Here is a 13,683-nt window from a genome sequence, read left to right as displayed (position 1 = left end):
TGGATTATTATCAGTTTCTAAATCTTTTATCATCTTTCAAAAATATCTGGAAGGAAAATATTTTTCATCCATGTGATAGAATGTTATCTAAATTATGTTAGAAATTCCTTACAACATAATAATTGAACAATAAAAAGATCTTTTTAGCTTGTAATATAAAACCATATATGCAGAGGTTGTAAATTCTTCTGCATAATGAAGTCTTTTTTTTTTAATTATTAAATGTGTTCCTCTGGAAATTTCTTCTGAAAATAATTATATTTTTGAATATGATAATAAATGACATAATTTAAAATACAAATATCCTCTATCTTCCTACATACAATAGTATCCTATAAGTATGTGTTCTTATGAAAATAAAATCAATGTATAAAAAATAATGTCTACATATATCTGTAAGGATTGACCTATTACTAGGTCAGAAGTATTTAAACATTGATTGACCAGCCTATGTATAGAAAATGACTATGTACCCAATAACAGCTTAGTCAATTTCATTTAAACAAGGAAAAGAAGACTTTCCTGATAATAATCAGTTCAGCAAACTTTAGTCCAAATGTTCAAAGATAATACTTTCCTAATCACAATGTACTAGTGATCAATAAAGGGGTTCACAGTCCAGGGCACACAATGAATACCTTTTCCTAAAGTTTCCCTCCCACTTGGTTCCTGTGAATCTTTCCAGCAACAACAGTCAGATATAAGAGCAGAGACATAGAATTCTATACTCTCATTTGAGTTATTCATCTCACCATAAGACTGTACCATTTCTCATACTTGCCTATAGAACTAAGAATTGAGTGCTGCATGCTTGCATGCCTGTGAGTAGGAAATGGTTTGATTTGTGAGGCTTGTGTGTTTCTTCTCAGTGCCTCACCCACAATCTTTTCATAATATTCAATTTATTTTTGAGCTGACATTATGATTTACATCAAAGTTCTCATAAATTGCTTAAGGGATTTGTCATATTTTTCTTTGTACTATATATAAGAGTTCTGTTGACTCTTCTATAAAATAGAGGATTCATTGAATGTGTTATGAAAGGTATGGAGCAGAGTTAGATGATTTTTTTGGTTCCTTCTATTCCTAACTATTATATCACACATGGGCAAGAACTCATTCATCAGGACTTTCTATGAAAAATGCTTATGGATTTTAGTTTATTAATTTCCAGTAAGAAAGAACTGTAGGATGGCTCTCTGGGGCGGGGTACAGAGATGTATAAACATTAAAACAAACTATATAAATAAAATCTTCTCTTAATTGGGGTTAAGTGACTTGCCCAGGGTCACACAGCTAGGAAGTGTTAAGTGTCTGAGGCCAGATTTGAACTGAGGTCCTCCTAACTACAGGGCTGGTGTTCAATCCACTGCACCACCTAGCTGTCCCAATAAAGTCTATTTTTAAAACTGTAAAATAATATTTTGACATTTATTATTATCAACAAAATTTTAACACAGTGTGATGAAGCAATCAAAAAATCCACAACATCTCATATAGTGTTAATACAAGTATGGTGCCTAGAACAGAGGATTAATTTAGTTGTAATAAGATTAGATATAGATTACTGCATTCATTTCTTTAAGAAGGACATTCATAAACTGGAATATATCTAAAGGAAGATTCTGAGGAGATTCTGTGAAGAATAATTGAAGGAAACAAAAATATTGAACCTAGAGAAAAGGAGATTTAGAATGTTAGCAATGTTCAGATATCTTGATGAATGTCATATGGAAGATAGACTAAATTTAATCTGTATAGCTCCATAGCGATGAAGTAGAACAAATGAGTGGGAGCTATAGCAAAGCATATTTTGGCTCAATATAAGGAAAACAATTAGAGCTGTCCATAAAAAACTGTTAACAGAACTAAGTCAGCTTTTATAATATCTAGATGTGGAGGTTAATCAAATCATCTTGAAACCAAAGCAAAGTTACTTAATTAAGTGAGATCTTGATGGGTACCAATTATATATAACACAAATATTCATTGCATTTGGGAGATACAAAAAAAAAAAAAATAAAACAAACCCTGTGGCTTCAAAGATTGATTTTACTTAGTTACACATTGTTGGAACTCTGTCTTCCCACAAAATTAGCCGGAGTCAGGATCATCAAAAGTCCTTATTCTTGGTCTTTTGGGGTCGCCATCAGGGGATTAGATCTAGCAATCTCCACACCTCCTTCCTCTCTCTCCACCGCCTGGAGAATGCCTCAATTTCCTCCTCCAACTCCACCCACACAAGTCACTTCCCCTTCTTTGTCCCACCAATCGAGCCAGCACAGAATAGTTGGGGAGGGTCATCCTTCAAACATAGAGAACTATCCAATTGGCAATTAGTCTCACGTGCTCCATTATCCAAGTGCATTTGCTCAGTTCTAGCCCTTTACAACACATGATGATGTAGTCATTCTGTGCAATGGATAAATGATAACTTAAGCACACAACTACTACTGGGTTTCCTAGTTGTTGAGCATCTCAAATGAACCATTCCTATTTATTATTTTTTATAGATTACAAAAGATGTGCAAGACTGCTAACAAGGTTAGCAGTGAGTCCCCTGTGTACACAGCCTTAGAAAATTTGATATGTAAGTATGTACCTATTTTTGTGACATTCTTTTGCTGAAATTCCTGGTTTTATTATCAGTATTGACTAATATAGTAGGACGGAGCTAATTAATCCAACACATAATTTTATTACAGTGTTTTCATTCTATTGTTTGTTATCAGGGAGAACTAAGAGCTAAAAGAAGTTATCATTTTCTAGTAATGGAAAACTTATCTCTAATATATATAGTCTTATATGTTATTATTGTTTTCTGTCAATATTGATAGTCATAGACCAAGGCATAGAAAACTGATAACACTTTTGTTCTTGAAGAAACTGTGAATTACATAGATTCCTGAAGAGTATACCAGCCTTTATTTTACTTTTTAACATCAAATAATATTTTTCAACTGTACATTTGTATGATGTGTATGAATGTATGCATATGCCAGCATCCTCTGTATGTTCATAGTGAAGTCATCAATATCAATATATCCATTGACTTTACTTGCATGATTTTGTCAAGCTCTTCTTAGGATTTTTCTACCTTTTTCTTCTTTGCATCAGACCCTGCTTAATAAAGTATACTTCAAACCTGGCTTACTTTCTGATCAAATAATACACATTTGATCTCCCATGTCTGTGCCTTTGCACAGATGGTTGCCCCTGCTAAAAATGAACTCCTGCTTTATCTCTAGCACTTAATATACCTAGTTCCTTCAAAGTTCAGGTAATTTTTTATATGAGGATTTTTACTAGCACATCCCACTCAGTTTTTAGACTATTCAAATTAGTTTCTGTTTACTTCTATGTGTATGCTTTCTTCTTGGAGATAATGTAAGGTCTTTGAAGGTTAGAGACTTTTCTTGTTTCTATTTTAATATTTCCAGTGAATTAGCTAGTCTTGGCACAGAATAAGTAAATTCTTATTGACTGACTCTCTTCAATACCTCTAGTATTATAGCAACTAATAGACCAGTGGGAAAAGAGTTAAATGTTCATATTTAGAATACCATCAAATTATTGTTTATAGATGGAGATAACAAAAATAACTTTATAATTTATATATCAAGTATGGCACAAGTGAATTGGCACAATTCAAACTAAAGAAAGATTCCCTAATTTAATACTAGTTCAGATTTATTTAGTGCTTTGACATCATGCAATATATTTTTAAAATATTGTCTCATCAAGCTCCAGATCATTACAGGGCTTCATTCAATGAAATCTAACAAAATGAAACAGATCAGCATAACCATCTACACATGGAGGAAAAAAAACCCAAATAAATACAGAATATCTATCTTTCAGACTGAAACATAGAGTTGGATGAGTAGTCCATTGAAGTAGTCTACCAGTGTAGGTATTGAAAATAGAGAATGAGCTGGACTCACTTTTCATCACAAACAAGTGAGTTTGCTTATGTTTGTGAAATTAAATGTATGTGAGCCAGTTCTGTAGTCATCTCCAAAAAGGCATTATAAAAATAGATGTTTAATAGTACTCAGTCTTGTAAATCATTAAAACAGGTTTTAAAGTTAAAACAAAATTCAGAAGAATTATTTGCTTCATGTAATATAGGTAATTATAATAAAGGAAGGAAATAATTGTAGAAAAAATTAAAATGAATGAAGACCTTTTAATCTTAGCCTATCAGCCTATCACTTGAACATGAACAAAGTAATGAATCAGATGTTGCGTACTTGTTTGTAACCTGGCAGGCTTAATTTTCTAAGGACATAAGTATTTTAAAAGATCCAACAGCACATCTTTTTTTTTCTTAGTAATTTGCATTGGGTAGAACTTTGAATTAGCTACTGAAATTTGGTACAAACCTAAATCTGTTGTATCACAAAACAGAATATATACACCCAAGAAAAAATGATCCTCCCCATATTGAAATATTCCATTTGCCAAAGATCTTTTGCATTTATGGTCTTAAGTAGGCAGTAAAACTTTCCTGCCTTGAATTTCAGTTACATGAAAAAGTACAGTCAAGAAAATCATTATGGTGATATTCAAATCAACATTTTAAAACTTAATACCAAATTAATTTTATTTCTTTATGTTATAAATATTATAAAATTTAAATATAATGCACAGTACAGTAAAATAGACTGACTCTAAATCTTATAGTCTCAATTTCTGAAATATTTGAGCTAACTAAATCTGTCTTTATATTGCATGCTTCCACAAGTACACAAGTATATTGGCATTTGACTGACATTTTCAAAAACTTCACTAAAATGTTTCAGCAGAAATGTTATGTTCCAAAAATATTATAGTATGACACCTTCTTAAAATGAAGGGTTTCTTTGAAAACTTGGAAAAATATATATGAAAAAATAATTTAATTGATGAATTAAAATTTCACTTTCTTTATATGCCTGGAAAACTACATTAAAATATTGCCTTTTTACCCTCTCCCCACAGATCATCCCAATAAATAGAATTCAAAAATTTAATAGACATTTAAATTATGAATATTCTATGATTTGTCATAAGTGGTCAACTTGAAAGTTGTCCCTTCCTAATTTATGACCAGAGGAGAACTAGAGATCATTATTGATCACAAAATAGAAGATTTTGATTACATCAAACTAAAAAGTTTCTGTACAAATAATACTAATGCAAACAAGATTAGAAGGGAAGTAACAAATTGGGAAAATATTTTTAGAAACAAAGGTTCTGACAAAGGTCTCATTTCCAAAATATATAGAGAACTGACCATAATTTATAAGAAACCGAACCATTCTCCAATTGATAAATGGTCAAAGGATATGAACAGACAATTCTCAGAGGAAGAAATTGAAACTATATCCACTCACATGAAAGAGTGTTCCAAATCACTACTGATCAGAGAAATGCAAATTAAGACCACTCTGAGATACCACTACACACCTGTCAGATTGGCTAAGATGACAGGAACAAATAATGACAAATGTTGGAGGGGATGTGGGGAAATTGGGACACTAATACATTGCTGGTGGAGTTGGGAAAGAATCCAGCCATTCTGGAGAGCAATCTGGAATTATGCCCAAAAAGTTATCAAACTGTGCATACCCTTTGACCCAGCAGCGCTACTACTGGGATTATATCCCAAAGAAATACTAAAGAGCGGAAAGAGACATATATGTGCCAAAATGTTTGTGGCAGCTCTTTTTGTTGTAGCTAGAAACTGGAAGATGAATGGATGTCCATCAGTTGGAGAATGGTTGGGTAAATTGTGGTATATGAAGGTTATGGAATATTATTGCTCGGTAAGAAATGACCAGCAGGAGGAATATAGAGAGGCCTGGAGAGACTTAAATCAACTGATGCTGAGTGAAATGAGCAGAACCAGAAGATCACTGTACACTTCAACAACAATACTGTATGAGGATGTATTCTGATGGAAGTGGAAATCTTCAACATAAAGAAGAGCCAACTCACTTCCAGTTGATCAATGATGGACAGAGGTAGCTACACCCAGAGAAGAAACACTGGGAAGTGAATGAAAATAGTTAGCACTAATATCTGTCTGCCCAGGTTGCATGTACCTTCGGATTCTAATGTTTATTGTGCAACAAGAAAATGATATTCGCACACATGTATTGTACCTAGACTATATTGTAACACATGTAAAATGTATGGTATTGCCTGTCGTCGGGGGGAGGGAATAAAGGGAGGGGGGGTAATTTGGAAAAATGAATACAAGGGATAATATTATAAAAAAAATATATATATATATAATAAAAAAAAACTGTAACAAAATATATATATAAAATAATAAATCAGATTTGAAAGTGAAAAAAAAAAAAAAAAAAAAGAAAGTTGTCCCTTCCTGAAAACTGAATTAGAATCTATCCTAGTGAAAAGCTTGACTGATAAGTTAGAATGCAAAGAAAAAGTAAACTTTATTGTTTTGACTTCAACAAAAATGTGCTTTTAAATTAAAATTCTTGCCTAACTAACCTTAGACCAAGTTTTTTCCTACAATTTGTTGTTTCAGATTAATTCTAAAAAAGCCTTGTCCATTTGCAAAAGGGCTACTTTTTGCATCAGGTCCATCATGAAATTTAGTTATATGTGAACAAGCCTATAGATAGAATAAAAGAGGACTCAAATTATTCGTCACACAAAATATGATACTCTGTTATCCTGGGTCTTCTAGTAAAATATATTTTCATTGTACACATTGGTCTTTCACCTTTGTACACTTTTATTTGGTCACCTTGTCTTGTAATGATTCTTAATTAAAAATAAGCAAAAAGACAATGATGACAATTGAAAAAGTGGACAAATTATGTAATGAATTTGATAAGCTCCTCTAAATTAAGTAACAGTGAAATTATTTGATTAGCTCCATTGTTGATTATATTTTTAAATTTAATTTAATTTAATAAAATTGATTTAATGGAAAATATATTGTGAATAAAATAATAGTAACTGGAAGAGATCACAAAATCTCTACTAATATTTAAAATATTATTTAAAGCTATTCTATCCAAGCTAGGTATTTGAAAGATGTGAGAAATATTTAATTTTAAAATGCTAGACTTTTGCTCTTTTTTTGCCAAAGGAATTTATCTTTTCTTCTATCTTCTAATTACTTATTTTCAAATATAAATTAGAGACTTGTGATAGAGAGAGCCATCTATATCTAGAAAGAGGATTGTCGGGACTGAATGTGGATCACAATATAATTTTTTCATCTTTTTTCTTGTTGTTTGCTTGGCTTTTGTTTTCTTTTTTCTTTTCCTTTTTGATCTGATTTTTCTTATGCAGCATGACAAATGTGGAAATGTGTTTAGAAGAACTGCATATGTTTGACCTACATTAGAGTCACTGTCTAGGGGAGAGTGTGGGGAAATGGAGGGAGAAAAATTTGGAATGTAAGGCTTTGCAGGATAAATGTTGAAAACTATCTTTGCATATAATTTGAAAATAAAAAGCTACAAAAAAATCCAAATTAGCTGTATAAATGTCCATTAGTATTTTGTTTCACATTTTTTATAAATTTTCAAGTGATGAATTCTAATTAATTTTTTCCTTTATCTGGATGTCATATATCACAAAAAGGTGATTCATTATTTTTATTATGTGACTTTTATAGTGGCTAATATATAACACATATTAGTCTTTATTTTTTTAATAAAAAATTCAGGTTAAAAAAATGATACTTCCTCTTCTACCTCTTTAGCCAGTGATGAATTTACAAGTATTTTCAATTTAAGATATTAGAGATTTTGCTTTTTTATTATTATTATAGCTTTTTATTGACAAAACATATGCATGGTTAATTTTTCAACAAACACTTATGTTTCAACTTTCCCCCTCCTTCCCTCCATCCCCTCCCCTAGATGGTAGTCAGTCCCATACATGTTAAACATGTTAAAGTATATGTTAAAAACAATATATGTATCCATATTTATACAGTTATCTTGTTGCACAAGAAAAATCAGATTTAGAAAGAAGGTAAAAATAATCTGGGAAGAAAAACAAAAATGCAAGCAAACAACAGCAGAAAGAGTGAAAATGTTATGTTGTGGTCCACAGTCATTTTCTAGTATTCTTTTGCTGGTCATGGCTGGTTCTGTTCATCACTGATCAGTTGGAACAGATTTGGATCCTCTCATTGCTGAAGTTAGCCACTTCCATCATTACTGATCCTCACATAGTATCATTGTTGAAGTGTATAATGATCTCCTGGTTCTGATCATTTCACTCAGCATCAGTCCATGTAAGTCTCTCCAAGCCTCTCTGTATTCATCCTTTTGGTCATTTCTTACAGAACAATAATATTCCATAATATTCATATACCATAATTTACTCAGCCATTCTCCAATTGATGGGCATCCATTCAAATTAGAGATTTTTCTGAAATGTACATGCAAAGGTAATTTATCGATGAATTAAAATGTTATAGATTATTTTTAATACTGAAAAGCCAGTTTAAAATGGGATTTTCATTTTCTTTCTTCCTACAGATTGACTCAGAAAAGAAAACCCTAATTTGAAGAAAAAGTGCCTTGGAATTTTATGTAATATAATGAAAATAAAAGGCCACATTCCATGGTTGAATAGAATTATCAAAGAAGGAGAATTCCCTGGAATAAATTTATTTGACTTATAAAAAAGAAAAGTTTTATCTTATTTATGTTTGCATATGCAATACATTGCTGTCCATTAAAAATAGACCTTAAACTCAACTCTCTAAATGGAGCCTTCCTAATGGAGACCATTATGTGTGTTTTCTTTCTCTTTCTTTCTTTTTTTTTTTACTATGTATATTTTGTTTTCTTATTTCTTATTTATTACATATTTGTCTCAATCTGCAATTAAACTTTGTAAGTCTTAATACTTATACAAATTATTTGAATGGATTATATAACAGTATTTACAATATTATACTTGATCGGTATTTTGATCATGTAAGAATTCATTTTTTATAATTTGTTGCTTTATTTCAATGTATTTAAATATTTTTTCTCAGGCTCTTATGTTTCTTATTTGCACTAATTTTATACATCTTATTACTCAATAATTTAGAATGTTTGTATTTAAATGGAATCATATTTGTATTACTAATTTATATTAGCAAATTCTGAGAAGATACTTGCATGTAAATAATGTATCCATGCATACACAAACATTTATATTTCTGTGGATGTTGCACCAGCACCCATTTGCTATGTTACTAACCCTCATGCTGTTTCTCTAAAGTAAAAAATATGAGATAATTTTGTTTCTATATTTGTAGCAGGGAAAGGAAGTTTCCTGAAGATGGAAAATTTGCACAGTATATGTCACTATATATGTGTATATCTGACAGTGTGTTTGTACATCCTCATGTATACAGCTAAAACTAGATTATGTTCCCTTCCCAAAGTCTGGTTTAATCAGTATCAGAAAACACATTTGCATACACACACACATACACACACAAAACAAATAGTAAGTTGAATGAATAAATTAGTCTGTAACCAAAAAAATTACCTAATTGGCTATATTTTTCATTTTTCCACAGTTCATGTTGGTGTTATAAAGACATAGATATGCTTTTGAATTATCTCCTGTTTTTCATTTCATTCCTCGCCTCCATTAACAGATAGTCAAATGTGTCTAGTATATGTTTATGTATTTGCATAAAAAGTTCAGAAATGCATTTTGCTTTCAGGAATACTTATAAAGCTATTTTGGATAATCATCAGTTATGTTTGTACTGGCATACAGATAAAAATTGCAAATGATGTATGTGATACAGACTGGAAATTTTGTTGAAATAAAGAATAAAAAATAGTGTGCATTTAGATGGTTGTTCTTGGTTTTACTTTTTAAATTATTTAATATAATGTTTGATTGATTGCATGGAAAATAGAATTAGCTTCTACTTAAAGCTATTTTATTTTATTAAAGTTAGCAAATGTCAAAGTTAGATTTGAATTTAGGATTTTTAGAATCAAAGTCCACTGTTCCATACTATTTACTATACTGCTTCTTCAAATTCTACATTATTGTTCTGTTAATAATGTTCTTTAAAAATCTTTAATTGTGATAAATGTAAATTCTTACCCTTGGGTTCAAAAATCAGCTACACAAATAGAAGAAGATGGGAAAGGAATAACTAAATCAGTAATCTTTCTGACAAAGATCTGTAAAGTGTGAAGAATCACAAGTTTAACAAATGTCAATAGTTTGATATTATAGCCAAGAAAGTTATGTGAATTAGGATTGCATTAATATAGAGATCACTTAAAGAATTTTTTTTAAACAGATAGTTTTGCTATAGTCTGCTCTGTTCAGATCACATCTGGAGTGCTATGTTCTGTTCTAGATAACCTATTTGAGGAAAGCCATTGATAAATGGGACATCTTCAGAGACTATAACTAGTATAGTCACTATCTTAAGAATCTTATGTTCATTTTATGTGAAGAGTTGTTGAAAGAACTGAATAAATAAAAACTTTGTGAGGTAGGAGGTAGGGATAGAACATGAAAGATTATTTAGGGGACTGGACACATAGTTGAGAGTCTTAGAGAAGAGGTATTAAATATGCTATACTTGGTCCCAGAAAGCATAACTGGAAGCAAACAGTAAAACTTATAAAGAAAAAATTTAGATTTGATGACTAATTTGTTTTTCGTTAGATCTGTTAAAAATTTAGTCAATAATACCCAGGACAGAAGTCTTCATGGTAAAAGCTATATCAATGTCAGATATTTTGTAAATTTGGGGTTCTTGTATGTGTTAGATAAGATGGCCATGAAGATACATTCCAACTTAGAGATTCTGTGAGGCTGTAATCAATTATTAGGGATCTTTTTCAAAAAAATTAATTAAGACAATATAGCATTTATCAAAGGATATGAATAGACAATTTTCAGATGATGAAATTAAAGCCATCTATAACTATATGAAAAAATGCTCTAAATCATATTGATTAGAAAAATGCAAATTATAAAACTCTGAGATACCATCTCACATCTCTCAGATTAGCTAAGTTAACAGAAAAAGATAATAATAAATGTTGGAGGGGATGTGGGAAAACTGGAACACTAATGCATTGTTGGTGGAGTTGTGAAATGATCTAAGCATTCCTGGAGAGCAATTTGGAACTATGCCCAAAGAACTATAAAACTGTGCATACCCTTTGATCCAGCAGTGTCATTTTGGGGCCTGTATCCCAAGGATATCATAAAGGAGAGAAAAGGACGTACATGTGCAAAATGTTTGAGCAGCTTTTTTTGTGGTAGCAAAGAATTGGAAAGTGAGTAAATGCCCATCAATTGGGGAATGGCTGAATAAATTATGATATATAAAAGTATTATTATTCTATAAAAATGATGAACAAGCTAATTTTAGAAAGGTTTATAAAGATTTACATGAATTGATGCTGAGCAAAACAAGCAGGAACCAGGAATACACTGTACACAGTAACAGCAAGTTCAGTGATTCAAGGAAATCCCAATAGGCTCTGGACAGAAAATGCCATCTGCATCCAGAGAGAGAACTATGGAGACTGAATGTAAATCAATACATGTTCTATTCCCTTCTCCCGCCTCCCTTCCCCTGTTCTTTTCTTTTCTTCTTCTTCTTCTTCTTCTTCTTTTTTTTTCCTCTCCTGGTTTTTCCCTTTTGTTCTGATCTTTATCTTCTAACATGATTCATAAAGAAATGTGTATAAAAAATGAATGTACTTGTAAAACCAGAAAAAAAAATATTGAGGTATAATTACTCACCTTAAAATGTGTGTGTGTGTGTGTGTGTGTGTGTGTGTGTGTGTGTGTGTGTGTGAGTGTATATATATGAAGGAATTGGAGTCATAGTAAAAATACTATTTGTTCCCAAAGAGAATTCTTCCTCATGGTGTATATAAGTGACCAAAGGCTGAGTAAAATATAATTTTCATTTAATCTTAGTTAAGCGGGTTGTTTTAAGAAGCTAGCCCTTTTAGATTGATTTATTCCTTTCTGATTCCCAGCCCCTCCTAGATGCTGCATTATTAATTCAGGAAGCTAGAACCTTTAATTCACAAATTCTTGTCAAAAAGCATCCCTTTGAATTACAATAGAAGATCTGGGCTTGTCCCCAGCCCCCATGGGATTTGAGCCAACTTGGGCTGTCCCAGCCCCCATTCTAATGATCTGCTGAGGTTTCCCAACCCCCACCAAGCAAATTCTACCCTTTGATGAAACCCAGTGAGGAGCCAACTTGGGACTCCACCCACAGGTTCCTTTAGCTAAATCTCTCATTATAAAATGAGTCAGACTAAAATCCTCTCTTTGCAGAGGGTCCAAACATGCCAGCTATGCCATGCCTGGCACCCCAAGGACTCTCTGCCCACTGGAATACTGTTTCTGGTGCCCTCTGATTTCTATCTTCACCTATTTCCTTAACTAGACTTAAACCTTACTTCCAAACTTCATAATAAATTTCTTTTATCAATCTAGGTTTTCGGGTCTGTAAATTCCTTTACAGAGAACTGCTTGTGCCGCCACTAGACCTCATTGAACTCCCTATTCTTGCACCAAATCCTGAGGGGTTTCAGAGAAGCTCCATTTGATTCCATGATCCCCAAACCTGCCACTAGATCTCAATTTCATTTGGGTACCCAAAATCTAGACCTCATCATTAGCACATGGGCCATTTTGGTTGTCTTTTGAAAAAACAATCTCATAGACTAATCTTTAGTGTAGGGTACATAAAAGCAGACAAATCAAGTCATATATGCAATAATCACTTAAATAATTTAGTTAAATGAGCTCAGTTTTGCTACAGTTATCCAGATAATTAGCCAACCTTACACTTCACTTTTTCTGGATCATCTTGACTACTTAGTTATGGTATTAAGGATCCAATTTATAATGTCATTGAGTTGGAGTTTGAAGGGACCTTAAAGACCACTGGTCCAATTTCTTAATTTTATAAATAATAGAAATCAAAGATCCTAGACTGTAAGTGATCCAGTTTATATCAGTAGTGAGAAACAGGACCAGAATTTGGGCCCAAACATGCTGACTTCAAATCCAATAGTTTTTCTATTCCATGCTCTCTCTCCAAAAGGAAAAGATTTTAAACATCTGGAAATAGTTGCTCTCTTGAACAAAATATGGATTCAAAAATATTGTGAAAGGCTATATAGATGCTAAACAAAATTTTATATTTAATGCTAGAGGTTAGATAGGAAAAATAACTTAGTCTCTGTGTCCAATTCAGTTCATAAAGAACAGTCAATCAACAAACATTTATAAAATACATACTTCATTCTCACCCCTGTGCCAGCTGCTGGGGAAATAAATACAAAAGTGAGCAAGTCCCTGTCCTCAATGAGCACATGTTTGACTAGGTTTTAATTATAGACTAAGTCAAAAGGCTTAGATTATATTCTGTATTTGGGGAAATGGAATGAGTTCCTATCATGAGTACCTTTGATTCTGATGACATCACAAATGTTCCCCATTGATGAAATCACAGGACAATCTGTTTAATGCCTGGTGAGCAATTTTCGGGGGGGGGGGGAATTTAATGTAATTAAAGGTACTTTTAAATTGACAATAAGATCTAAACAATGAGTCAGTGAAGCAGTTCAGAAAAACTGACATTTCACTTTGGGAAAACAAATAATACAATTCATCCCAAAATATTTATTG

General features: G+C 32.0%; 1 protein-coding gene across 3 annotated transcripts in view; it reads left to right on the top strand.

The window, feature by feature from the left end:
* Window positions 1–9,840, top strand: part of ALKAL1 (ALK and LTK ligand 1) — a 46,410-nt gene extending 36,570 nt beyond the window's left edge. For all 3 annotated transcript variants that reach the window (XM_074278288.1, XM_074278283.1, XM_074278289.1), the window contains exons 5-6: window positions 2,514–2,590; window positions 8,520–9,840. In XM_074278288.1, the coding sequence (XP_074134389.1) occupies window positions 2,514–2,578 (65 nt within the window). In that variant the 3' untranslated portion in view covers window positions 2,579–2,590; window positions 8,520–9,840. The remainder of the gene's footprint in view (window positions 1–2,513; window positions 2,591–8,519) is intronic.
* Window positions 9,841–13,683: the final 3,843 nt, after the last annotated feature.

This window comes from Sminthopsis crassicaudata, chromosome 1, assembly GCF_048593235.1.
Source record: "Sminthopsis crassicaudata isolate SCR6 chromosome 1, ASM4859323v1, whole genome shotgun sequence".
In the NCBI taxonomy this organism is placed as follows: Eukaryota; Metazoa; Chordata; class Mammalia; order Dasyuromorphia; family Dasyuridae; genus Sminthopsis; species Sminthopsis crassicaudata.
This window is presented reverse-complemented; position numbering and strand designations above follow the sequence as displayed.